This window comes from Musa acuminata, chromosome BXJ3-3 (genome assembly GCF_036884655.1).
Source record: "Musa acuminata AAA Group cultivar baxijiao chromosome BXJ3-3, Cavendish_Baxijiao_AAA, whole genome shotgun sequence".
In the NCBI taxonomy this organism is placed as follows: domain Eukaryota; kingdom Viridiplantae; phylum Streptophyta; class Magnoliopsida; order Zingiberales; family Musaceae; genus Musa; species Musa acuminata.
The window spans coordinates 32,685,144-32,708,016 of record NC_088351.1 but is presented as its reverse complement, the minus strand read 5'-3'; the positions used below and the strand labels follow the sequence as shown (position 1 = coordinate 32,708,016).

At 40.5% G+C, this 22,873-nt stretch overlaps 4 protein-coding genes across 10 annotated transcripts; 3 read left to right on the top strand and 1 right to left on the bottom strand.

Moving 5' to 3' along the window:
* The first annotated feature begins 530 nt into the window (after nt 1–530).
* LOC135634176 (SUN domain-containing protein 4-like) lies at nt 531–5,573 on the top strand. Of its 3 annotated transcripts, none has more exons than XM_065144455.1 (5): nt 531–875; nt 1,595–1,783; nt 2,480–3,741; nt 3,836–3,921; nt 5,250–5,573. In XM_065144455.1, exons 2-5 carry the CDS (start codon nt 1,618–1,620, stop codon nt 5,476–5,478), a joined length of 1,743 nt encoding a protein of 580 aa, XP_065000527.1. In that variant the 5' UTR covers nt 531–875; nt 1,595–1,617; the 3' UTR covers nt 5,479–5,573. The 3 variants fall into 3 exon arrangements, with proteins under 3 accessions (XP_065000527.1, XP_065000525.1, XP_065000526.1); XM_065144453.1 differs by having other exon boundaries at nt 2,474–3,741; XM_065144454.1 differs by lacking the exon at nt 531–875 and adding an exon at nt 995–1,452 and having other exon boundaries at nt 2,474–3,741.
* Nucleotides 5,574–9,761: 4,188 nt separating this feature from the next.
* LOC135633410 (F-box protein At3g26010-like) lies at nt 9,762–11,208 on the top strand. Of its 3 annotated transcripts, none has more exons than XM_065142834.1 (2): nt 9,762–9,900; nt 10,097–11,208. In XM_065142834.1, the coding sequence occupies exon 2, from the start codon at nt 10,110–10,112 to the stop codon at nt 11,142–11,144; it is 1,035 nt and encodes a 344-aa protein (XP_064998906.1). In that variant the 5' UTR covers nt 9,762–9,900; nt 10,097–10,109; the 3' UTR covers nt 11,145–11,208. The 3 variants fall into 3 exon arrangements, with proteins under 3 accessions (XP_064998906.1, XP_064998905.1, XP_064998904.1); XM_065142833.1 differs by having other exon boundaries at nt 9,776–9,973; nt 10,100–11,208; XM_065142832.1 differs by having other exon boundaries at nt 9,776–9,973.
* A 115-nt stretch (nt 11,209–11,323) lies between these two features.
* LOC135633409 (putative F-box/kelch-repeat protein At1g15680) lies at nt 11,324–12,813 on the top strand. Its single transcript, XM_065142831.1, has one exon. The coding sequence runs from the start codon at nt 11,462–11,464 to the stop codon at nt 12,659–12,661; it is 1,200 nt and encodes a 399-aa protein (XP_064998903.1). The 5' UTR covers nt 11,324–11,461; the 3' UTR covers nt 12,662–12,813.
* A 302-nt stretch (nt 12,814–13,115) lies between these two features.
* Nucleotides 13,116–22,138, bottom strand: LOC135633408 (chloride channel protein CLC-c-like). Of its 3 annotated transcripts, none has more exons than XM_065142828.1 (8): nt 20,770–22,138; nt 20,435–20,673; nt 19,413–19,613; nt 17,662–17,839; nt 16,533–16,795; nt 15,830–16,099; nt 14,536–15,667; nt 13,116–13,498 (listed from the first exon to the last, which is right to left on the bottom strand). In XM_065142828.1, the coding sequence occupies exons 2-8, from the start codon at nt 20,641–20,643 to the stop codon at nt 13,409–13,411; spliced, it is 2,343 nt and encodes a 780-aa protein (XP_064998900.1). In that variant the 5' UTR covers nt 20,644–20,673; nt 20,770–22,138; the 3' UTR covers nt 13,116–13,408. The 3 variants fall into 3 exon arrangements, with proteins under 3 accessions (XP_064998900.1, XP_064998901.1, XP_064998902.1); XM_065142829.1 differs by having other exon boundaries at nt 21,824–22,138; XM_065142830.1 differs by having other exon boundaries at nt 21,900–22,138.
* Between the last annotated feature and the right edge of the window lie 735 nt (nt 22,139–22,873).

The window sequence follows — 22,873 nt, the reverse complement described above, 5'->3', positions numbered from 1 at the left end:
GATCTATAATGATTTAAAATTAAATCCTACAAAATTATATTTCACATAATAGTATACTTTTATAATGTCATCACATCATACTATTGTTTTATGTTGAGAAAAATTATTGAATGAAATTGGAACCTTCCACCTGACTGAAGTGAGCCTTTATAGGATAAAATTTTGTTTGAGATAAATTAATCATCTCTGATTCTGATCAAACCACACCGTGTCAAATCGTGATCGTCGGATTGGGTCGCCATCACCTTCCGTCATCACATTGGACTCGAACCAGATCGACTCACTCAGATCCAATCTGGTCGCCGTGTCAACGCCTCTTCAAAAGAGAAGCTGTAATCTTAAACCTAATTAAACCCAATAAAGTAACCGTACGTGGGCGGTGGTATCCGTCACCACACCAATCGAATTCCCCCCTTGCTTACGTTGCTTCGCGGTGAGCAAAGCGGCGCTTGGGGTGAGCTGGAATGGGGACAATTGGACGCCAGCGAGGACATCACAGCCGTTAAAAGCGAGGAAGGAAACAATAGTTTAGAGGATCGAGAAGACTGAGGAGGTGAGGAACGTTTCCGCTTCGTACTCCTCGGGCTTATGGGAATCCCTTCCTCTGCTTCCCCAACTCACGGCTTCGGATTCCACCTCGTCCGGCGGAGGACGACGCCGTGAGTCTTGGGGTTACCTCCTCTTCCGATTCGATCGATCCCGGGGGATGAGTTGTGGTAGATCTAGGATCTCCTCATTTCAAATGCGTCGTTTCTGATGCCTTCCTTTTCTGGCTTGTTTGGTTTCGGTTGCTAATCGAGGGTGCATCAACACCTCCGGATCTCGGATCTCGGGTTTTCTGATCGAAATCGGAGGAGCGGCAGTTGCATGCTCTGGTAAAACGATGATCGCTGTTCTTTCTTTGACGTGGCTGGTGTTTTTGTTCTCGGATTTGGATCATGTTTGAGGGCCGTAAAGTGGGCGTCTACATGTTTTTTTTTTCTCATGCAATCTGCTGTTCCCTACACTCTCGGATTGATGAGGAATCCTGGATTAGTTTGTATGGTGGGTGGGCGACATGGTTACTTGGAAGAAGCAGGTGAAAGGGGTGGACAAAAACGCTCTTTTTATTTTGCCTTGTGCGAGTTAACCCAAAGAACCTAGAGGACTCTATTTGGATACTTGGTGAGGGGAGGGAAAAGAAATGTAAGGAAACAAGTACTGTGATACTCGAGTCTCTCCACTTTGGGCGAGAACAAAAGAAGGGGCTCTGAGAGAAATCCAATACGTCTATTTCTTTCTGTTTCTCCCCTTAATTCTGAATTGCCAGAGCTTTCAGTTTCTTATTCCTTCGTGTCATGTTGTCCTGCATGCTTCTACTACTTAGATCTGATAACTTCTGTGTCGGTGTATGAGAAGTGTATTATGCGCCACAACAACAAAGAAAATATACCCATCTATGCATCTGAGCATGTAGGATTTAGATGGGATCATTCGTTACTAGTAACAAATTTGTATTTGTTCTATTGATTCTTTTTGTTTATTTAGTCTTGGAACCAGGGGATTTCTCATTCTCTTTTTGACTTACTTAATCCTGTGCTTTCTGGATTTGCAGATGTACGTTGGATTAATGAGCAAATGCAGAGATCACGAAGAGCTCTTCTACATAGAAGAGCTGCATCAGAGAAGAACCTTTACTACAGGAAAAAGCGCTTTTACAAGGTCTCTGCATCTCTGGTTTTTGTCTTATGGCTTGTCGTCTTCCTCCTCAATTTGTTAATTAGCAAGGGCAATGGTTTTAGAGGTAAATTTCTTTCGTTCTTTCCTGCTTTGATGATACTATCAAGACTGTCGAGAAGCTTGGTTGATCTATTTGCTTGCTTTGTTGCTTTCGTGGATCCTTATTCTGATGTTGTTATTCAGAATTTTCCTCACTTGTATTCTTTTCTCTCTTTCTTGCCCATTTCTTTTCTTTGTTTGTTAATAAAAAAATTTCTCTGATATCTGGATGTCTGTTGATTATTCTACTGATATTTAACACTGTTGCAATGATCTATTGGACCCAAAGGAAATGCTTGTAATGATTGTATTTTGGTAAATTGCGTTTACAAAATTCTGCCATTCTTCTTGTCTTGATGGTTCACCACTGCATTGTGGTTTCTTACCTTGTTCAGATTTTCCTGATTTGATAACTTATGTGGATTTAATTCATTATTCTTATAATTTCTTCACTGATTAGAACTGACCACTATTGCTTATCTGTTTCATTAGTTTCTATTCTGTATTCATTAAAATTAAATTTTCTTGCAATGGATAACTATGATCTTTCAAAAGTCCATAGAAACAAGCTGATAGCATGAAGATTTTGATAACTGTCAATGTCAATGCACATTTATAATAAACATAACAAAATTGCAAAAAAATCATTGACTTTTAAAAGTGAGCAGAGATTAATACTGATAACGATTCCCTATATGTCTCCTTATTATATTAGATGCAGATGAACAGGATGCTGCACTTAGTGAGTTCAGCTTGCATGAAGTTCCATCTTATCCTGATAAGGTAATGATGGATTCTCAAGATCCTTTGCAGTCGTCAGCTACCAGTTCAACTGACAATCAGCAAAAGACCATAGTTTTGAAAGGTGTAGATGTTAGGAGCGATGAAGAGGTTTTGGTCAGTGAAAGCAGCAAGTTGGACACATCTCCAGATCAGAGAGATGATGTCTCTTATATGGGCAATAACTTGGAAAAAGAGACTCCTCCAAGAAGTGATAGATTGTCTCGTATTACACCTCCTGGTCTTGATGAATTCAAAAGCAAGGCCATCTCTTCAAAAGAAAAGGTTGTCTCCAGGGAAACAGGAACTGTCATTCACCGAGTAGAGCCTAATGGTAAAGAGTACAATTATGCTTCCGCTAATAAAGGGGCAAAGGTGCTAGCTTATAACAAGGAAGCTAAGGGTGCTTCCAACATCTTAGATAAGGATAAGGACAAGTATTTACGTAATCCATGCTCAGCTGAGGAGAAATATGTTGTTTTAGAGCTCTCAGAAGAAACATTGGTGGACACGATTGAGATTGCAAATTTTGAACACTACTCCTCCAACTTTAAGTATTTTGATCTGTTTAGCAGTTTAGTTTATCCAACAGACAGTTGGGTTAAATTAGGGAATTTTACTGCTGCAAATGTCAAACATGCACAGCGTTTTTCCCTATCAGAGCCAAAGTGGGCAAGGTACTTGAAGATTAATTTGCTTAGCCATTATGGTTCTGAATTCTTCTGTACTCTTAGCGTGGTGGAAGTTTATGGAGTTGATGCAGTTGAGAGGATGCTAGAGGATTTGATTTCAGTTGAAAACAGTCGGTTAGAACCTGAAGAACAGATTGCTGAACAGTTGAATGAGCACAATGATAAAGAAGACACATTTGAGGAAATTCTTACAGATCTCGATAACCAATCACCTCATGATAATTTGAAATCAAAACGAGATGCTCCTAAGAATACTCTGACTAATCCGTTACTAGATACAAAGCCAACCCAAGTTGGAAGGATGCCTGGAGACACTGTTCTTAAGGTTCTAATGCAGAAGGTTCAAACTCTTGATTTGAACTTTTCTGTGTTGGAACGTTATCTGGAGGAACTGAATAGCAGATATGGACACATCTTCAAGGACTTTGATGATGATATCACCAACAAAGATCTGCTCTTGGAACAGATCAGATTTGAGATTAAGAATCTTCAGAACAGCAAAGAAGTTTTTGTATGTCGTACTCTGAAATTTTGTGCTTTTGTTGTGATTTGTTTCCAACACATATCTGTTTTCTTAAGCTTATATTTGAATTCCTTGACTTCAGGCCAATGACATTGGAGAGCTTCTTTTATGGAAATCAGTTGTTTCCTCACAGCTGGAACAGCTAATCAGAGAGAATGCAAGACTCAGGTATGAAACAAAGTTGTTTTATTTGATGTTTGTTGTCTAATCTCTTGTGATTGGTGTCCTCTTTGCATTTGGCTCTTCCAAATACTAAGCTTTCCGACACTGCATCAGACAAAAAGGTCACAGATCTTGTTTTGCACAAGAGAGATGAATATGATTACATGTCGACACTAGAGCTTCATGATAGAACATATCACTTCTTGAATGCAGAATACAAATGTTTGTCAGCATATTACGACCATTCGTGGCACATTCAGTTGCTTCCCTGATATGTCAGAGAATTTTCTTAAGGATCCTTTTTCCTGTTATGTATGATTATTGAGCCATAATTAAAATAATTTCCACTGATGCATCTTCATGGTTAATCAATTGATGAGGAAGTGTTTTTATCTTGTTTTTTTCTAAATTGTGTGTGATTAACCCTGTCAAGCTGTTCGCATGCACTTCTTTTTTAAGAAGGTTTGGAGGTAGCTCATTGAAGACCTAGTTTGCTAGTTATGAAATCATCCTCTCTAATTTTTACCAGTTTAATTATGGCCAGGGCATATATACAAGACAATCAAATATGCCCCATGCTTCATCGGTCAGGGAATATATACTAATTTTGGCAAATAGTACCTACGTTGTAATTTTGGAAATTGTTATAGGTTGGTTGCATTTTAGTCAACTGACTCATTTATAATGTTCTTGTTGTTGGCTAAGAAGATAAACAACCTTTTTGTTTAATGTTCTTGAGCAAAATTTTATCAGATTCTAAAGCTTGTTCATTGGTCATTGCATTTCATTGGTTCAGCATTCTACTTAATATTTTGTCTTCATGAAGAATAAAATGGTAATCCCTGCTTATTAGTTAGATCATCATCCTGGTATGTAGCTTGATCTTTACTATATACATTCTACTTGATATTATGCTACTCAAACTGTATTACTGTTAGATAATTGGCTTTAGGATGCTGAGATACTTCAAGATCTCTTTGATTCTTTGGTTCTCTGATGATTCTCAGATTCTAATCATCAAGATGCTCATCATATTCTTGCCTATCTTTTCTGCTTTGCCAATTTTTATGAAAAATGATTAATTTTCATGCACCTATGCAAAATCATAATCTTCAGTTAATCTATAATATATCAGAAATCCTTATAATTTTCTTTCCTCATCTCATCTAAAGGTTTAGCTTTATTATTTCTCACATCTTCCGAGAATGTGCTTCCTTGTGCTTTTCAGTTTATCAGTGTATTTCATTTAAATATTTAATTTGCAACATATTAAGAAAAGAGTGAGCGGTTGACATTTGAGTCACTCAATTCTTCTGTTTTGATGTTGTATACAGATCAGAGATCAAAGGGATACAGGAGCATCAAATTGACATGGAGAACAAGGCTCTAGCAGTGATATTTGTAAGTTTTGTATTGGGATGTGTAGCAGCTTCCAAGTTGCTTATAAATATGCTTTTGATCATCTGTAGATTTCAAACAGCTCAAAAGTTATGTCAGACAAGCTCTGGTTGGTTTTTGTTGCTGCTGAGCAGTAGCATTATAGCATCTATTATGGTTTTGTAGTGTAGTTACATGTATTATGTTTCTGTAGTTGAGGCAAAAAACTTCTGCAATGCGATTTTGATTCAGAGTTTCAGCTGGAAACATATTTTGGTTCAGATTGCTATCGTGGCACTGACAAACTGACATGCCTACGTGTTTCTGCAAATGAAAAATGAATGAATCTGTTCAAGAGACAAAAGTTAGCTGGAAAATCTGATAGGGCTCATGATTGTACAATCAGTGTTGGCGTTCAGATTAAAAGATATTAAAGGAAAGGATATGAAGGTCTCGAAACTAAATAAATATCTTGATTTTATAAGAAAAAAGGGAGAAATAGCAGGACTAAATAGATAAAAAATGAAAGCTTCTGTTATCATAATTCATTAACTGACATGCTTCAAACCCTATCAGATCTCACCACTAGACAACCTATGACAGCCTGCAGACCCAATAAAGAAGCAACAATGAGTACCATAGATAGATCAAAACTCAAAATTGACTAAGTTATTGTGATGACTTTAACAATTTATGATGCACTTATTATTTTAAATGGTTTCACAGTCTGCACAAGTTTACATAATGTACATCTTTATTATGGCCAACTAATAGCATGGTAGTCATGCAATTCTTGAAAGTTAAAGTTGGCATGTGTTAAGCATGTGACTAGGCCTCTGATGGTAGTTCATTTTTCCTTGGACTCATCGGTTTTTTTGCTTCTGTATGTTGTGATGTTGCTTGCAAATGACATGGAAACGGATGAGCCAATGCTGAAGTATAAGATAATTCTTACAATCAGAAAGCGAAAGTTGAACTGTGTGTGTCAAGCTTAACCTAATCCTCTAATGGATTGTTTCTGTATATTGTGATGTTTTGCTGGCAAGTGACATGGAAATAGATGAACCACTGCTTTAATATATGGAAGTCTTGCAATCTGGAAAGCTAAAGTTGGATCAAGTTAAGCACCAAGCATAGCCTCTAGTGGTTGTTTCTCTTCGTCTTGAACACACATTGGTTTGTTTCTGTATGGTGTGGTGTTTTGCTTGCAAATGAGATGGAAATATACGAGTCACTGACTGATGAAGTATATCAAAGTCTTGCAATCTGGAAAGCTAATGTTAGATTGACCATAAGCCAAAGTCTATAATGAGAGTTCATCCTTGCTTTGAACATATTGATTTTGCTTATTATGTTCTTATGTTTTACTCGCAAATGACATGGAAATAGATGAGCCACTGCTTTAGCACATGGAAGTCTTGCAATCTGGAACAAACTAAAGATGGATCGTGTTAAGCATGTAGCAATGTTTCCAAGTGCAAGGAAATCTTGCAATTGGGAGAGCTCAAGTTGTGTATTATGTGTGTGTGTGTGTGTGTTAAAACACTTGTCAAAGCCTCTAACGGGAGTTCATGTTTGCCTTCAACATATAGTTTGCTTATTGTATGTTGTGATGTTTTACTTACAAATAGATGAGTCACTGCTCCTAATATATACTAGTCTTGCAACCTGGAAAGCTAAAGTTGGATTGTGTTAGGCATAAAGCAAAGCCTCTCTAATGGCATGTTGTGATGCTTTTGCGTGTAAATGATACAAAAGTTCATGTTTGCCTTCAACATATAGTTTGCTTATTGTATGTTGTGATGTTTTACTTCTGAAGCATATCAATCTTGGATTGTGTTAAGCAGTTCATCTTTGCTTGAACTCATTAATTTGTTTCTCTCTATTGTGATATATTTCACTCATAAAATACAAAGAAATGATGTTTGGGGGCATGAGGAGGTCCACAAGATGTGTAGTATTGGTATCAGAGAAATACTAGTGGTCCTGTTTGTAGGTTCATTTGGTCTGTTCTGAAAAGAAATGTGCTGTTTTCCACCTAAAGGTAACAACAACACTCTTCATGCCAAGGATTGACAATTTAGTCTAAGCATTCTTTATTATAGATATGTAGAATATTTTATTCATAGATATGAAGCATTTCAATAGTTACTAGCCATGTTGTTGGCACTCATTTCCTTACAGATGTGGAAATCCATTGTTTGCCAAATATGGAGTCTTATTCTCAATGTTCTCAATGTTCCGTTCTGTGCTATTAGATCTTTGTTGCTGATACCGAAAACGCATCTAAGACAAAAGACCCCGATGTTTAAAAATAAGAATTTAAATCTTGCTGTTGTTTCAAAGTGGATCTTTGATATTTCTTCTTAATAAATCATATTGAGAAATATTAATCATAATATAATAATGTAATTGCTAGTGCGTCGACATTCATGTGCCCTCTAATATCGCAGTCTCTGACGCTATCTCTACCATGTTGGTGGTGTGAGGAATAGCTTTCTTGGAATGCAGATATCGTTAGTTGGTACCAGCAATTCACGTGGTGGTGTGAGGAATAGCTTTCTTGGAATGCAGGCATACCTAATGATAACGTTAGTTGGTAACAGCAATTCATGTGGTGGGCACACGGATCCCACCTTCATGACTTCCGAGTCACACCTTAGTTCCCACCTGAAGTCACGAGTTCCTGGAGGACATCCTCTGTTAACCTTTCACAAAGCAAAAAAAAAGAGAGTAATTATCCGACAACGATTAAGTCGTTAGTGTTGGGATATTAAATTAAAATTAAACTTTATAATTAAATGAGAGAGTATTAAATTAAGTCGTTATAATTTTATAATTAAATAAAATCGATAATATAATGTATTTAATATTTTTAAAGAGAGAAGAGATACGGGTGGGTTTGAGGATCCAAAGATCAAAGCCTATATATTTCTTCTCCTCTAGTAATAATGCGTTCGTTGTTGAGGACTTAGGACTTAGCACTTGAAAAAAGGGGGACCTAACCAGGGCTACTAAATTTCTCTTCTTGTGCTCTCTAAATTTACCATTTTGGATGCGTTTTTCACCTAAGAGAGCATTCATTATAACTTGTGTTTGTAGGATCCAATCATAAGTGCATCTACTCATTGGAAGAGACCTTTGGTTCAATTGGAAGGATGATAGATACATGATAAAGAAATATTTGATGGATCAAAATCTGATTTGAGTTGCTAATGGTTCAAATTTTGATGGTAGGGATCGTTTAATTAGTAAAGACTTTGACAGATAGAATATATCATAAAATTTTGAACTAAAATTATATCTTCATCATTTACTCTTTGTAAAAAAAATAAATAATAATGATAATAATAATAGAGTTCTCTCGATCGGATCCAATCGAGTTCTCTCACGTTTCTCTCTGCTGTATCTATCGTCTTTAAAAATAGAATTGTTCTTTTTTGCTTAAAAAAGGATGAATTATATATATATATATAAACATTCGAGTTCTGGTCCGATCGCAAAACCTACTTCACATGCAAATTACGTTCACGTTTCTCTCTCTCTCTCTCTTATTTCAAGGAATAAAATGTATCTATCTATCTATCTATCTATCTATCTATCTATCATCTTTAGAAAAAGAGTTGTTTTTTTTGCCGAAAAAAGAAGAATTAGGTTCATTTCACAGTGACGCAAGCAACATAAAAACCTCCTTTGTCGAATCCGAGACGCAAAATAATGCCACCGCGCCACGCCAAGTGGTTGACAAGTGCTCGTCGAGTGCAAGCAAAGATTTCCTGTTGCTGCATTAGAAAATGATGTCAAGTGCTGTGGAATTTTATGTTCCTTTTTTTTTCTTGACTGTATCGATTAGAATAATGTTAGATGGGTGGATTACATCACTGCTGAGATTCCACATTATTGCTAACATCTGCTGCGTGATTCAATTCAACTTATTATTATTATTATTATTATTATTATTATTATTATTATTATTGCATGTTGACATGATATTTATTTTTAGAGGTCAAATCATGTAAATTTTGTGTGTATTATTCGTGGGTTTATAATCTATTGGCCATTGATTATTTTATTACATTCTATGGATCGAAACGTATCTCCAAACCATAGTCACGAATAGTTCCTTAACTATTCTCTCGCCACCGCGCCAACAAAGCTCATCTCGGTTAGATCAATAGAAACCATAGCATCAATCACGTAAACTTGAAACACGCATCAAACGACGGACGCCACGTCAAAAGTATTTTAACGAATCATTGTTGTCATCCAATGCCAACTCGGTAGGTTAATCTCACACAAGCCACTCAACTCAATCAAGCCTAGTCGGCAACATAGCGTGCAATTCAAATCCGACACCCCTCTCTACCGAGAGGCTATTATTGATACACGCCGTGACAAGAAGGTCCGAAGTAGCTTTCCCTTAATTCTCGCCACGGCAATTTTCGTCTCAGAAAGCTATAAATAGCTATGAATACCTTCCTCCCACCCACAACAAACAACTCATTGCCTTCTCTCCTCCTCCCTTTTTATCATTCCTTCAAACCCATTTCTTTTGAGAGTCGACATTGGGTTTCTTTAGGAGGAGGCTTATGAGATTGAATCCGAAAGGTATAGCCTCCTCTCCGATGTATAAGTTAGATGGAGATCGAGAGCAGAGTGGAGGAGCCATAGGACTCTTCAGGTTTTTTCTTCTTTTTTCTTTTTGTATCTAATAAGATTTTTCTTTAATTCTTTTTTAAACTATTATTGATCTGATTCGTAAGACTTCAATATTTGAGTCTCCATTTGATGATGCCAATTACAGCAGTGAAGCCACCATGAGCGACGACGTGTGCTTTGAGATCCTCGCCAGGCTCCCCGTCGAGGCCCTGTTCCGATTTAGCTGCGTCTCCAGGGAATGGCACCGCCTTATCTCCGACGACTACCTCCGGTGGCGGCTTCCCCTTCTCGCCTCCGCTGTCTTCTACCGCTGCGGCGACGGCGAGAGCGAGAAGCCCCGGTTCGCGTGCACGTCCCGCGGCAGCCTCCGTGAATGCAGCCTCGAGTTCTTCCCCTTCCATCGGAGCTCCGCCATCGTCGACTGCTGCCACGGCCTGCTGCTCTCCTACTCGAGCTTCCACTCCATGTTCTACGTCGTCAGCCCCATCACCATGAGATGGGTTGAGCTGCCGCGGCCCCCCAAGAGAGCGCAACTCTCGGTGCTCGCCTTCGACCCCCGGCACTCCTCGGAGTACAAGGTGGTCGCCTTCACCGGCTGGCTCCCGCGGGGCGCCGAGCTCATGGTCTTCGCGTCGGAAACCGGGAGGTGGGCCGAGCGCAGCGTGCAGTGGGGGCTCGACCCCGACGCCATGACCACCACGTTGCGGTACTTCGCGGGGACCCTCTATATCCTGGCCCACCCGAACTACGCCGTGGCGGTCGACCTCGGCGACGACAGCGTGTGCCGTCTGATCGAGCTGCCGGAGGCCATGAAGCATGGGGCGCGTCTCGACATGTCCGCCGGCGGTCTGCAATACGCCTGCAACGACGGCGGTCGGCTCAGGGTGTGGATGCACAACGAGTCGAGCGGTGGTGGGTGGGTGCTGAAGCACAGCGTCAACGTTAATGGAGCAGTAGTGGCGCTGCATCCGGAGAGGGAGGTGGCGTACCTGAGGGCGGACTGGAAGCTCGTATCGTATGATCTGAGGAAGAACAAGGTCGAGGAGGTGTTGGAGATGGAGGAGGAGAGGGAGACGGCATGCTATGTGGTAAACATGTGGTTATTTCCTTTCTCGCGGCACATGTCGGATTGCTTGGCCACAAGGACGGTGGTGGAGACATATCCAAGTGATGCGAAGGAATACAGTGTGTGAATGTGACAAAGTGCAGTTGTTCATCATTATCTTTAGAGGAAAATCCATGACCATACGTTTTCCATCCTTTATATATATATATATATATATAACGTTAAAAGAACATCAACGTTATATTATCATTAAAAAAATCAAATGATTATTTTATAAATATATTATATAGTAGTACCGACGGGGCCGCGATCGTCGCCGTGACAACACGTATCAGCACAGGTGATTCGTGTGTGCCACCTCCCCCGCCGTGTGTTGCCCACCTGTGCCCGTACATTCCCCTTGCTTCCGTTCGATTCGAGAGTTCACTAAGAGTGAACGCCTCAATGTGGGTCTTGGTTTGCGTACAAGCCGAAGCCACACTGTTCCCTCTCCACCCACGCCACTCAGCTTCTTCCCCAAACCAGCACTCCGCGTCTTCTGTTCCTTTCATGCCCTATATATGCTCTTCACCTTCCTCTCTTTCTCTCTCTCTCTCTCTCTCTTTCTCTGTGAAGCCACCCACCATGAGCGACGATGTGTACATGGAGATCCTCGCCAGGCTCCCTTTGAAGCCCTTGTTCAGGTTCAAGTGCGTCTCCAGAGCCTGGCGCCGCCTCATCTCCGACGACTACTTCCTGCGGCGGCTGCCGCTGCTCACCTCCGCCGTGTTCTACCACTGCAACGCCGACGCCAAGGAGGCGAGATTCGCGTGCACCTCCGGCGGTGGCGATCTCCAGGAGTGCGGCCTGGAGTTCTTCCCCTTCCACCGGGACTCCGACATCGTCGACTGCTGCAGCGGCCTTCTGCTCTCCTACTCCAGACTCCGCGCCACGTTCTACGTCGTCAGCCCCATCACCAAGCGGTGGGTGGCGCTGCCGCAGACACTTAAGAGCACCCATCTCGCCGTGCTGGCCTTCGATCCCTGCCACTCCTCGGAGTACAGGGTGATCTCCTTCACCGGCTGGATCGCGCAGGGTTCCGAGCTCGAGGTCTTCTCGTCGGCGACCGGGGACTGGGCACAGCACAGCCTGCACTGGGGGGTCGACTCCGACACCATGACGGCCACGCTACGGTACTTCGCTGGAATCCTCTACGTTGTTGCCTTCCCCAACTACATTGTGGCGATCGACCTCGACGGTATGAGGTGCCGTCGGATCGAGTTGCCGGAGCCCATCAAGCCCGAAGGGAGCATCGACAAGTCCGGCGGTTTTCTCCACTACACCTGCAGCGACGGCGGCCGGCTCAAGGTTTGGATGCTCGAGGACGCCGACGGTGGTGAATGGGTGCTGAAGCACAGCATCGAGGTTGCGACGATCTTGAGACAAGTTCCGGTGAACACGCGTCAGCAGCTGCAACTGTTGGCGCTCCACCCGGAGAGGGAGGTGGTGTACCTGCGGGCGCCGGGGAGGCTCGTGTCGTATGACCTGGAGAAGAAGGAAGCCGAGGTGGTTTGCGAGTTCAGGAAGGAGAAGGAGGGAGTTTACTTGGTGCAGATTTGGCTGTTCCCTTTCTCGGGGCACATGTCGCATTGCTTGGCTCATTGAAGGCAGTAGACATCCAGTAAAAGCTGAAAGAAGAGAATGCAGTAATGTGTCAGTTCATCTCTCACAGATACTTGTAATTTGCTTTGATGATTTCCATTAAAGCTATGCATTCGACAAATTATTTATGAAGAAGGCATGTCCATACTTTTTCACTGCTGCACGTAAAGTTACACAAAATTTATCCCCTGGTCCGACAAAAGACACATTAAAGCCTAAAGCAGTGGTTTAGAGTGAGTACAACAATAAAAAAATATCTTTCCTAAATTGAATGAACATCACAGAGAACAATTGGTACTCGAGAGGAATCCAGATAAGATTGCAAGGCTACCAGCAGCTCATCAATCACAATGGAAAGAAGGAACCATCAAAAGACAGAATCCGGTGTCAAATTGGAGGAAGACACCAGTGTGGGCACGAGATCACATGCGACATGTAGATGCTGGAGTCAACCAAGGAAAAATAAAGAGAAGACCAGATAAATGCCGCATTTCAATGTACTACAGCAGCTTGAAGCGTATTTTGAATGCATTTACTTCTTGAACATATTCTCAAGATGCAGAATGCGGAACACAACGACAATAAGTTTTACATTGAAGTATGAACAGAAAGCAATGTAAACTACTTTCTCCAGTAGCTCGTCACCTATCTCCAACGAAATAATGCAACTAAGATGTTGATGAATCTATAGTGCATCTTACATATCCCAATAATTAACAGAAGGTTGTGGCACATTGATAGTGCCTCGTGCTACCCATGGTGCTTGATACGAGGAAAAAGCCCTAGAATGTGCTCTGGCATGAAATCGTGTCGTGTAAGAATCCCGACAATAGGAGGCCTCTGCAAGCAAAAAACAATCTCTCATGTGAGATAGCTGAAGCTTGTTACAAATTGTTGGAGAAAGCAAACATACAAGAAACAGAAACCAATGTAGGATTCTCAGTTAACAAGCCATATGAATAGACGCATGTAGCACCAACTAAACTAGGTTTTGAGGTGCTCCAAGAGTGCCACATCTTACAACAGAGAACCCATGATACATGAAGTTACATGAACATATTAATAACCAAATAAATTGACAACTAATCATCGCCATATGAACTTCTTAAGCTGGATCATTCAGAACCAGTCAGAGTTAACCATTAGTGGAAGTTGGAAACTACAAACTAGCAGCATAGTTGCATAACAGAAGAAAAGTTTCTATCTGAGCCATTCTGTTCTAAAATCTCTGTCTGTGATTACCAATGCCTATGTAAATTCAACAGGATGCTCATACAAATAAAAAAAGGTGCACCTTTTATTGCCTCATTTTTAGAGGAAAAACAAGGGCATGGTATAGCTGTAATTCACTTCAGAGGCTTTGAATTCCATTGACTTCCATGAAATCAGCATAGTAGTGCTGAATTATGCATCTAGAGTGAACTTGCTAAATTTAAAAGAAATGATTGGTTCATCAATATGCAAGTAATGTGAGTGCGTAAGAAACTTCATTTTAATGTTAAAGAAAGAAAAATACCAGAGAGGATATTCTAATTCTGGTTGGAGAATATCAACATAGTAAAATACTGAATTATGCATCTAGAATGAACATGCTAAATTTAAAAGATATGATTAGTTGATCAATATGCAAGTGATATAAGTGTGTAAGAAACTTCACTTTAATGTTCAAGAAAGAAAATTACCAGAGAGGATATTCTAGTTCTGGTTAAAAGTAGCTCAGTTAACTCATTGAAAAATATCAGCAAAATAAAATACTACAAGAAACTCTTACCAGAGATATAAGCTTGTGGCAATTTGAGGTGCTTAATTATTGCATTCAATTATCTAACTACTGATAATAATATACCTAAAAGTGCACAAGTGGAAGGACTACTCACCCCTGGAGTCTTTGGCACAACACATAGATGCCTCAGTCCGAGCTCTCTGAAAAGAATTGCAGCCTTTGCCAGAGACATGGTCTCCGCCACTGTGTATGGTGATCTATTAGTAATTGGGTGGAGATCAACATACATTTCCATTTCCTCTTCATTGATATCTATTTCCTCCAATTTCACACCCTTACCAGATCCTGCTTTCGCAAAATCATATGCACCAAATCTCTGCAAAACATCTGCTGCCCCGGTTGACACTCTCTCCTTTGTAAATCTCTTTCCCTTGAGCAACACAAGCAGATGTGTCCTTAGTACAAGTCCACACAGTTCTGGTACAACTGAGAAAGGTGGCTCATCAACTACCGGAAATCCATTATGACCTGTCAATCGTATGGCATGAACTATATTTCCCACACTTTCGACCCCAGAGAGGGTAATGAGTGGGCCTGAGACCACATCACTGGCCACCAAGTTTCTCATGTAAGGCTCAGCATGAGCCTCCATGAAAGGGAAACCCTTCATCTTCACCATTTGATCATAAACTCCTTTGTTGAAGCAATCAGCAACAGTTTTGGACACAAGGAGAACAAGCATTACCAAGGGGAGCATCAGAAGATCATTGGTGAGCTCAAGTAGTATGACACAAACTGAGACTGTCATTCTCATAGTTCCTCCAAGAAAGGAAGCTGCGCCAAGGAGGGCAAACAATCCTTTATCTAGTTTAGATAAAGAACCAAGAAAGGTGCCCACTAGACGACCATATGAGGCTCCAGCCAATATGACAGGGATGAAGAGGCCAGAAGGGACGGCAATGCCATAAGTAACAATGCCAAGGCAATAAACTCCAATGAAAAAGATGAAAAGTGTAGAAAGACAGAACTCATTGTCAGTGCCACCACTAAAAAGATTACGAATAGCATCATCATTGGTGTTGAGAAAGAGGGAGGCAAGGTCATTGTACTGGTTTGGAGGACATTGGAAATTCTTATAGTTACCAGAGCGACCAATAGTTGGGCATTGATCATGTGCATCTGGAGGGCATGGGGTGCATTTGGCCAGCCATGGAAGTCCATATGAGCAGCAAGAAGTCAACAGGGAGACAGCAACTGTGAGAAGGATCTTGAATGGAGCTCCTCTCCTGCAATAGGTTAAAGCACCATAATAAATGAAAACTAAAGATTCGGATATTATAGCATTGTGACTATACATGTCAGAAACTATAACGAAATAGAATTTGATATAGCATCCAAACTAGAAACTATAGAAAAGATGAACCAAAAACGAAGAAATCAGAGCATACTCATTGAAGATGCTATATGTGCGAAGTGTCTTGTCAATGAGAAAGTTGTACAGACTTCCAAAAATACCACCAACAATACCAAGAACTATCACTGCGATCAGATCAGGTGTTCCATATGCAGGAACACTGGAGCTGAGGTCAAACATTATCAATCCTCCCTGCCCAAAGAGACCACAGTTTCCACTGCGGCAGAAGTCTATAAAAGTTCTCAATACCACAGCAACTACTGCTGTTGTGAAAAATGTTCTCCAAAGAAGGGCACTTCGCCACCTGAAAACACAAGAACAATGACATTTTTATAATATCATTATAATTTAAGGGATATATTAATCATACTGTAGAATTGCAATACATTATGCCCTTTTCCAAAGTAGAATTTTCTCCAACAGTTAGTGGCAATCTTCCTGCTACACATAACACATATATATAACTGATGCCAAGCTACTATTTTTTGGTATGACTTTTCTGTTAGGATGTGCTCATAAGTTCTACATTGTATTAAGTTACCAATCAAGACATGGGCAAACCATCGAGAGACTTATGACATTGTTTTATTACTTTTTACTATGCCGCTGATATATCATGAACTTCTGCGATTATTAAATAAAAACAATCTCAAATATGAATATCTGAACAACTACCACTTAGCCTTCAACAAATTTTAGTAAAAAATCTTTATATGTGCTTAGAGAAAGAATGATACCAAGATGCTGCTTCTTCAAGGGCAAAGAGGACCCCACCTACTGGGGCTCTAAAGGCAGCTGCCACACCTGCAGCTGCCCCACAGGTTATCAGATCTCGACGATCTCGATCATTCTTGAAGTATCTGAGCCATGTCCATGTTAGACGGTACTTGCGTGATCCACCCTGACCAAGCAGGGAAGCTATGCATGCTCCAGTGTGTACCATAGGCCCCTCCTTACCCAAGACAAATCCAGCAGAAACTCCCCCTATGGAGCCAAATATCTACAGATTAACAAATCAAAATTAATCAGCCATTCTCGGTGAAATAGTGGGGTACTATCAGCTGTTCATTTATTCTTTCTGTAATAAGTTGTTTTAAAACTTTCCAATACAACAGAGATGGTTATTTGTGCTTAAGCATATGAAAATTTCTGAGAAATGACTGCAGCTAGCATTCCTGACAAGCACCTTGATTGGATTTTGATTTAAAATGCAAGACATATAGAGAGCTTGCTGAGGTTTTTACATAGCCTTGATTGCAAAAGATTGAGAAGGATACACATCTATGTAACTGCAGGAAATTCCTAATATAACATGCTTAAGAAATACCAATGACCAGCTACCCATTACTCCTCAAACTTCTCTATATGATTTTTCATGCTGGGTTAGTTAATGATATTAATATTCTTTTATGGTCCATGCAGCCCTCATTCTTAAGATCTTGGTTATTGGAATTTATTTTATAGTCCATGCAGCTCTCTAACTATGCTTAGGATCTTGGTTGCTCTTAATCCAGTCAAAACATCTAAAAGACTGAATTAAAACTCAGATCTATAGTGACCAAATTTTTAGCTCAGTAAATTCGGCCTCAAAGTGAAAAAAATTTGAGCATAGAAGTTATTGTATTAATTTCCCTGGAGATGGTGAGACCAGACTTGATTGGTGATCACAATAATGTGAAAATAATTTACTGAACCTCAAGCCCTACTGTGATTTTCTTCAATAAATCAGGAAGATTGATGGAAGTGATACACATTAGAAAACCTGGATATCAAGTTGCTTCTTGTTGCTATCCAGTTCCATAATTACAGTTGAATGTAGAACAAGAAAAACAAGAAACAGGCCAACAATATCAGGTTAGGTCCTACCTTCACAAAGAGTGTACTAGGAGCCAATATTGAATAAGCATCAACACCATTTAGATAAGCTTTAACTTCAGGAATGCCAGATCCAGCTGCCGCAGGCGCAACATAAGCACATAAGGCAGCAGCTGCTGCTGCCAGAACTAAGTTGCAGCCAGCATATACAACAAATGCTTTGTGATAACTGCACCGAACCAGATAATGATCACTTAAACTTATTCTAGAAAAGTGAGTAGCAGAAAACATCATAGAAGTATTCGGTTTACATTAACATAATAGCTTGGAGCCTTTTTCCTGCAGTATTTTCAGTATGAACTTCTCCTAAATGCAATAATCCAACTGCAGTCTGATTCATCAGAAAATGGTCTACTAACACAAATTCCAAATTCAGTTTTAATCAGAGAAAGATATGCTTAATGAAAGCAATTGCCTCCACAATATATAAACTTGAATTTGTGGAACATTACATAATTTAATTGTTAAATATAGTGAACACTTAAAACCAACTTTCTAATAAGCTATTCTAGGCCTTTTCCCATAATGATCACTCAACATAAACATGGAGCGCATCTTTGTATGTTCTGGAATGATATGCTTTAGACAACTCTTTCTTCAGTGATTTGTAAAAAATTAGCTGATCTCTTCTTCCATAAAATCCTTTTTGGTAATTATTAGAGTAAGGCAAAGCCATTAACAAACGCTAACTCGATACAAGGGAAAGGTAGAAGCCTCCATCATTGTTAATTGCTTTCACTTGTAGGTCCACTAGATCTTCCCAGATTCTAACAATGATAGTAGCCGAACAATTGGTTCAAGCACTGGAGTGATGCATATTTCTATCAAATTATCTCATGTTCATACTAATTACTAGAGCTGTCCATCATCAGCAGTTTCCATAATAGAAAAATTAAAATGACTGCCTATTTGTAAATGTTTGTAATGCACAGCCTAGCTACATTCAATAAAACCATGTCTATTTTAAAACCAGGGTTGATACATGATGTACATAGACAATATCTATATATCCTTGCTAGTTTCTCAATCTTCACATATACTGGCCATGTAACTGAAAAGCATTGCTGCATTCCACTTATGAAAAAGCACAATATCACAAGCAAAATTGTTGCCAAAATATTACTAAGGTGACTAGCAGAGGTGTCCGGGATCCTAGTTTGAAACTATATATATTTCTCTTATCAATACATAATGGTTAGAGTAGTAAAAAAGATGCAATAACTAAACATACTTAATTCAAGTCTTCATTTCTTGATTTACAAAGCAACATGATTAAAAAAAAAAATGCTGCCACCAATTTTGGGGTCTTGCATGTCATTACTTGTTCTGATTTTTTCCAGGTCAAGAATTTGAAATCCTTTTGATATTAAGAATAAAAGACGAGGTGTTTCATGACCAGGAGAATTACTTGGCTAAAATACTTGGGCAGTCATCTTTACAAGCATCCAAACCTAGAACCCACTAAAGTGAAGAGGGGAACCAACCAATCACCCAGGGTCACATTAATTCCTTCTTATGTGATTATGCTTCACAATTTATCCCTCATCATCCTTTCAAACTTTGCATATGCAAGATGGTCAAACTGTCTACTGAAACATAGCTTTCCTATGCTATATGAAACCTCAGGCTGATCTTTCAAAAAAAGTTTACTAATCAGGAACTCAGGTTTCTTACATTTCCTCATCTTTGGATGCATTATAACAATCTGTTGAAGTGGTTTCAATAGATGGTGTAAACGTTACCTATGCTTCAGCATAAGATTACTTGTCAGCAACAACTTAAATCCAGCTATATTCTCCACAGCAAGGTTGTTGAAAAATCCAACTAGCCCAGTGACCAAGCCTATAAGAAGTGCAAGGGTCCACTTAAGAACTACATACTGAAATATCTGAGCTTTTTTCCTTGATCTCCAATCTTCTTTATATAGGTCATTCTCCACAATCCTGCAGAAAGTAGAGAGTTCAAGTATCATTGATAAAATACTCATATACCCTAATTATAATTTGTACAATAAACCAAAATAAACAAAATTCTAACATCTTTTTGAACAATTGTGCAACATTCTAAGATAGACCTGAGATGAATTCAGATCAGTGTGCAACTAGAAGCCTATATTTGGTGAAGAAGCTTTAGTTAAACTCTGAAAGATTTTAACACACTGTGAAATACAATCTGTAGCAACACATTTTTTAATAACACAACAAATGCCATCTTTGTTTAACATCTATCATTTCCTCATGTCAGTAAAGGTTGTTACGTCTCAAACAAGTGAAGGTCTGATCCATAGTAAATTTTCCTTTCTAACTTAGTTGCAGACAAAGAATTTCCTCCAGAAAGTCAATTTATGCTTACAAAGAATTTAAAGCTAGAAAATATATCATACTAAGCATCTATATACAGAGATAGGGAAAGACTGAAATTTTACAGTGTTATATAGCATTTTCCTATCATGTCGTTCAAGGATAGGTTGCCGGGGTGTTCCCCAGGCAACCAGAAGATCAAGTAAGCAAGGTCATAAATGCATAATTCCAAGCGGATAGAGAAACGATATAGATACATCTGCATAGATTTGGTATTGGTCATAAATCCATAATTCCAAGCGGATAGAGAAACAACATAGATAAATCTGCATAGATTTGGTATTAACAGGAAAAATAAAACATTAGACCAACTCTGTTTATCTGATGGTTTAATTCTCAGCCTCAGAATTGCATGCAGCTTAAAGAAATAAAATGCGAGAAGTTACCACAGGGGATGCCCTTACTCATAGTCCAAACTCTCGATGGGGCAGACGTTGGCGCCAACGACGGCAAGCTGCGACGTGGTATTCATGGTGCGCCGCCTGAGGAGGGGCTCCCTCATGCCCGCCTCCTTGTCATCGAAGAAGTTTGACCCATTCCTCTTCATCTCCCTCGGCGCTGCCGCCTCGTCCACGGTACTCTCGATGTCCTCACCGCCCTCGCTGTGATCCATCTCTGCTTAGCTTCGTCAACTTTACATGACCTGCTTCGTAACAACAGATCAGAGAAGGAAACCATCTGAAAACACCGTCCAATAAATAGCTTATCGTCGTTTCATCTGCGAGATCTAATTAATTACAAGGATATCTTCTTAATGCGTGCAATCTTTAACGATAAGAACCGACTGCACTTGTGTTCGACGGTGTTGCTTGCAGTGTGGATGAGCCCACGGAAGCGCGAAAGCTTTTAGTGATCGTCGAGAAATCAGGGCCGTCCAATTGAAAAGATGGACGGCGACGTTGCTCCGTTTCGTTAGCTGCCAAGGCGTTACGTTGGTGCACGCGTCGACAACGGCCCAGGAGTTCGAGGAACAAAATTACCCGCATCTCTGACCTTCCCAGGAAGCGCACCGGTGGTCCCACGTCGGCTGCTCTCTCTCCAATGAGAAGGCTGGTATGAACGAGGATAGCGAGCAGCCACGTAACTATTAATCATTCCTTTAACCTCCTGTAATTAGCCAATAAGTAACGACAGGTGGATAAACCTCATTTAATCCATGAAGAGACCTCCCCAGTAAATATTTTTCCTGCATCAGAGTATCACCTGAGGCGCAATTGGAACAATCGTGATGCTTATCACCCTATAATTACATGTGATTGAGAACAGATACAGTCTATGGTTTATTTTATTTTAGGTGGCCACGTGCAATGATAAAGCTAAGGAAAGGACAATTCAATTGTTGGAAGAGGTTTCAAGGCACAGATATAGTTTCCAATGCCCACCACCGCAACAGCTTGCAGACTTCATTGGACGTTCTACTTAACTAACATTCGAAGCTAATCTTTCCTGTCAACATGCGACAAGCACGACCTTTCATGGTTATGCATTGAAGCCCGAATGCATAGGCCTTCGAATACATCGATTGAACTCCAAGCGAGAATGGGATGCGCAACCGACACCGATTCCAATGCCATGGCGTGTGTGATCGTCACAGCCATGTATACCGTACGAAGACCTTGTACGATTAGGTCCGTCTGTTAACATCCCTAATAGGGATGTTCTCGTACGCATCAATGCCGAATGAGACGGGGAACGAGACAAGTCCAGTCCCGTTGCTTGGCCTGCTCCCAGTCACTATTCTTGGAAAGGGGTAAAAAATTGCTTGGAAAGAAAAGGAGGAGAAGAATCGAAACCTTTTGAGCCGATCGGTCTTGGATGCCGATGATGTAGGTTGGAATCGATAAAGCAGAGGAGCGATGAAGGGATTACCTCGAGGGGAATCAAAAGCGATCAGGAGAGATTTCCGGCTCTCCGCATCGATCGACGAGCACCCAAAAGGAGGAGGAGGAAGGAAGAAGAACGGAATCCAATCAAACCCGTTTTTGGGGCTCCTTTTCCGCGAGGACGGAAGAAGCGGAGCCGGGTCGTGTTCGTGGGAAGGAAAGCGACGGAGAGCGGAGACAGATTTGGGAGTTGGCGAGGAAGAGACGCGGTAAACGAGGAGCGGTCTTCCCCCACTTTATATAGCCGCCTTACGGTTTCGGTCTCGGTTTTTGTGGGGTAAGAAAATAATTATTACATGAAATAGGAACTTAACTGTTGAGATCTGGAATTACCAACCGTGGACGTCTGATCACGATCGAACGGTCTCGATGATAAAGCGACGCTTGGTTGTCATCACTGTATGCTCGCATGACATCGTGTGGGAGAATGCTTGCGGACCGACCAGCTCATTTGGCACGAATCGTTTTGGGCTATAGATGGGCCAATTGTGGTTGTGATTCATGTTGGATTCCACGTGTTGATATATGATTGGATAACTTGTGTTTTGAACTATAAAGTGGGTATTGGATCCTTTTGAACTAATTAGGATCTTCTAACGATACAGATCAATCGGGATTTAGAATAAGATTTTGATACGTAATGGACAAGTCACGTCATGTCTTCTAACTCTTTAATTGATATAGATTAATAGGTGATAGTGAGTTTGATGATATCAGCATGGACCCATTCACTCAACTGACAACTTGCTGCCACCTAAATGATAACGTGGGCAGAAGAACCCATATGTCTCCCCTTTCATAGTGGCGAACGACAGGGTAGCGATCTTCCACCCTTGAATAATTGTAGTTTTCGAAAAAATGGTATAAGTCGATTGTTGGAAGCACTAACCCATAGCGACAAATCATATTTGCTCCCTTCTTTGGTAGCCTAGTGCGTAGGCCATCATCACGCATTTATCT

Excerpts from the sequence above, each read along its gene's own strand:
- LOC135633408 (XM_065142828.1), bottom strand. The coding sequence starts at position 20,643 with ATGGATCACAGCGAGGGCGGTGAGGACATCGAGAGTACCGTGGACGAG. Across the intron at positions 19,614-20,434 it reads ATCGAGAGTTTGGACTATGA|GATTGTGGAGAATGACCTAT; the intron begins GTAAGGGCATCC and ends TACTTTCTGCAG. Across the intron at positions 16,100-16,532 it reads CTTGAAGAAGCAGCATCTTG|GTGGCGAAGTGCCCTTCTTT; the intron begins GTATCATTCTTT and ends TTGTGTTTTCAG.
- LOC135633410 (XM_065142832.1), top strand. The coding sequence starts at position 9,882 with ATGAGATTGAATCCGAAAGGTATAGCCTCCTCTCCGATGTATAAGTTA. Across the intron at positions 9,974-10,096 it reads GGAGCCATAGGACTCTTCAG|CAGTGAAGCCACCATGAGCG; the intron begins GTTTTTTCTTCT and ends TGCCAATTACAG.
- LOC135634176 (XM_065144453.1), top strand. The coding sequence starts at position 1,618 with ATGCAGAGATCACGAAGAGCTCTTCTACATAGAAGAGCTGCATCAGAG. Across the intron at positions 1,784-2,473 it reads CAAGGGCAATGGTTTTAGAG|ATGCAGATGAACAGGATGCT; the intron begins GTAAATTTCTTT and ends TTATTATATTAG. Across the intron at positions 3,922-5,249 it reads AGAGAGAATGCAAGACTCAG|ATCAGAGATCAAAGGGATAC; the intron begins GTATGAAACAAA and ends TGTTGTATACAG.
- LOC135633409 (XM_065142831.1), top strand. The coding sequence starts at position 11,462 with ATGTGGGTCTTGGTTTGCGTACAAGCCGAAGCCACACTGTTCCCTCTC.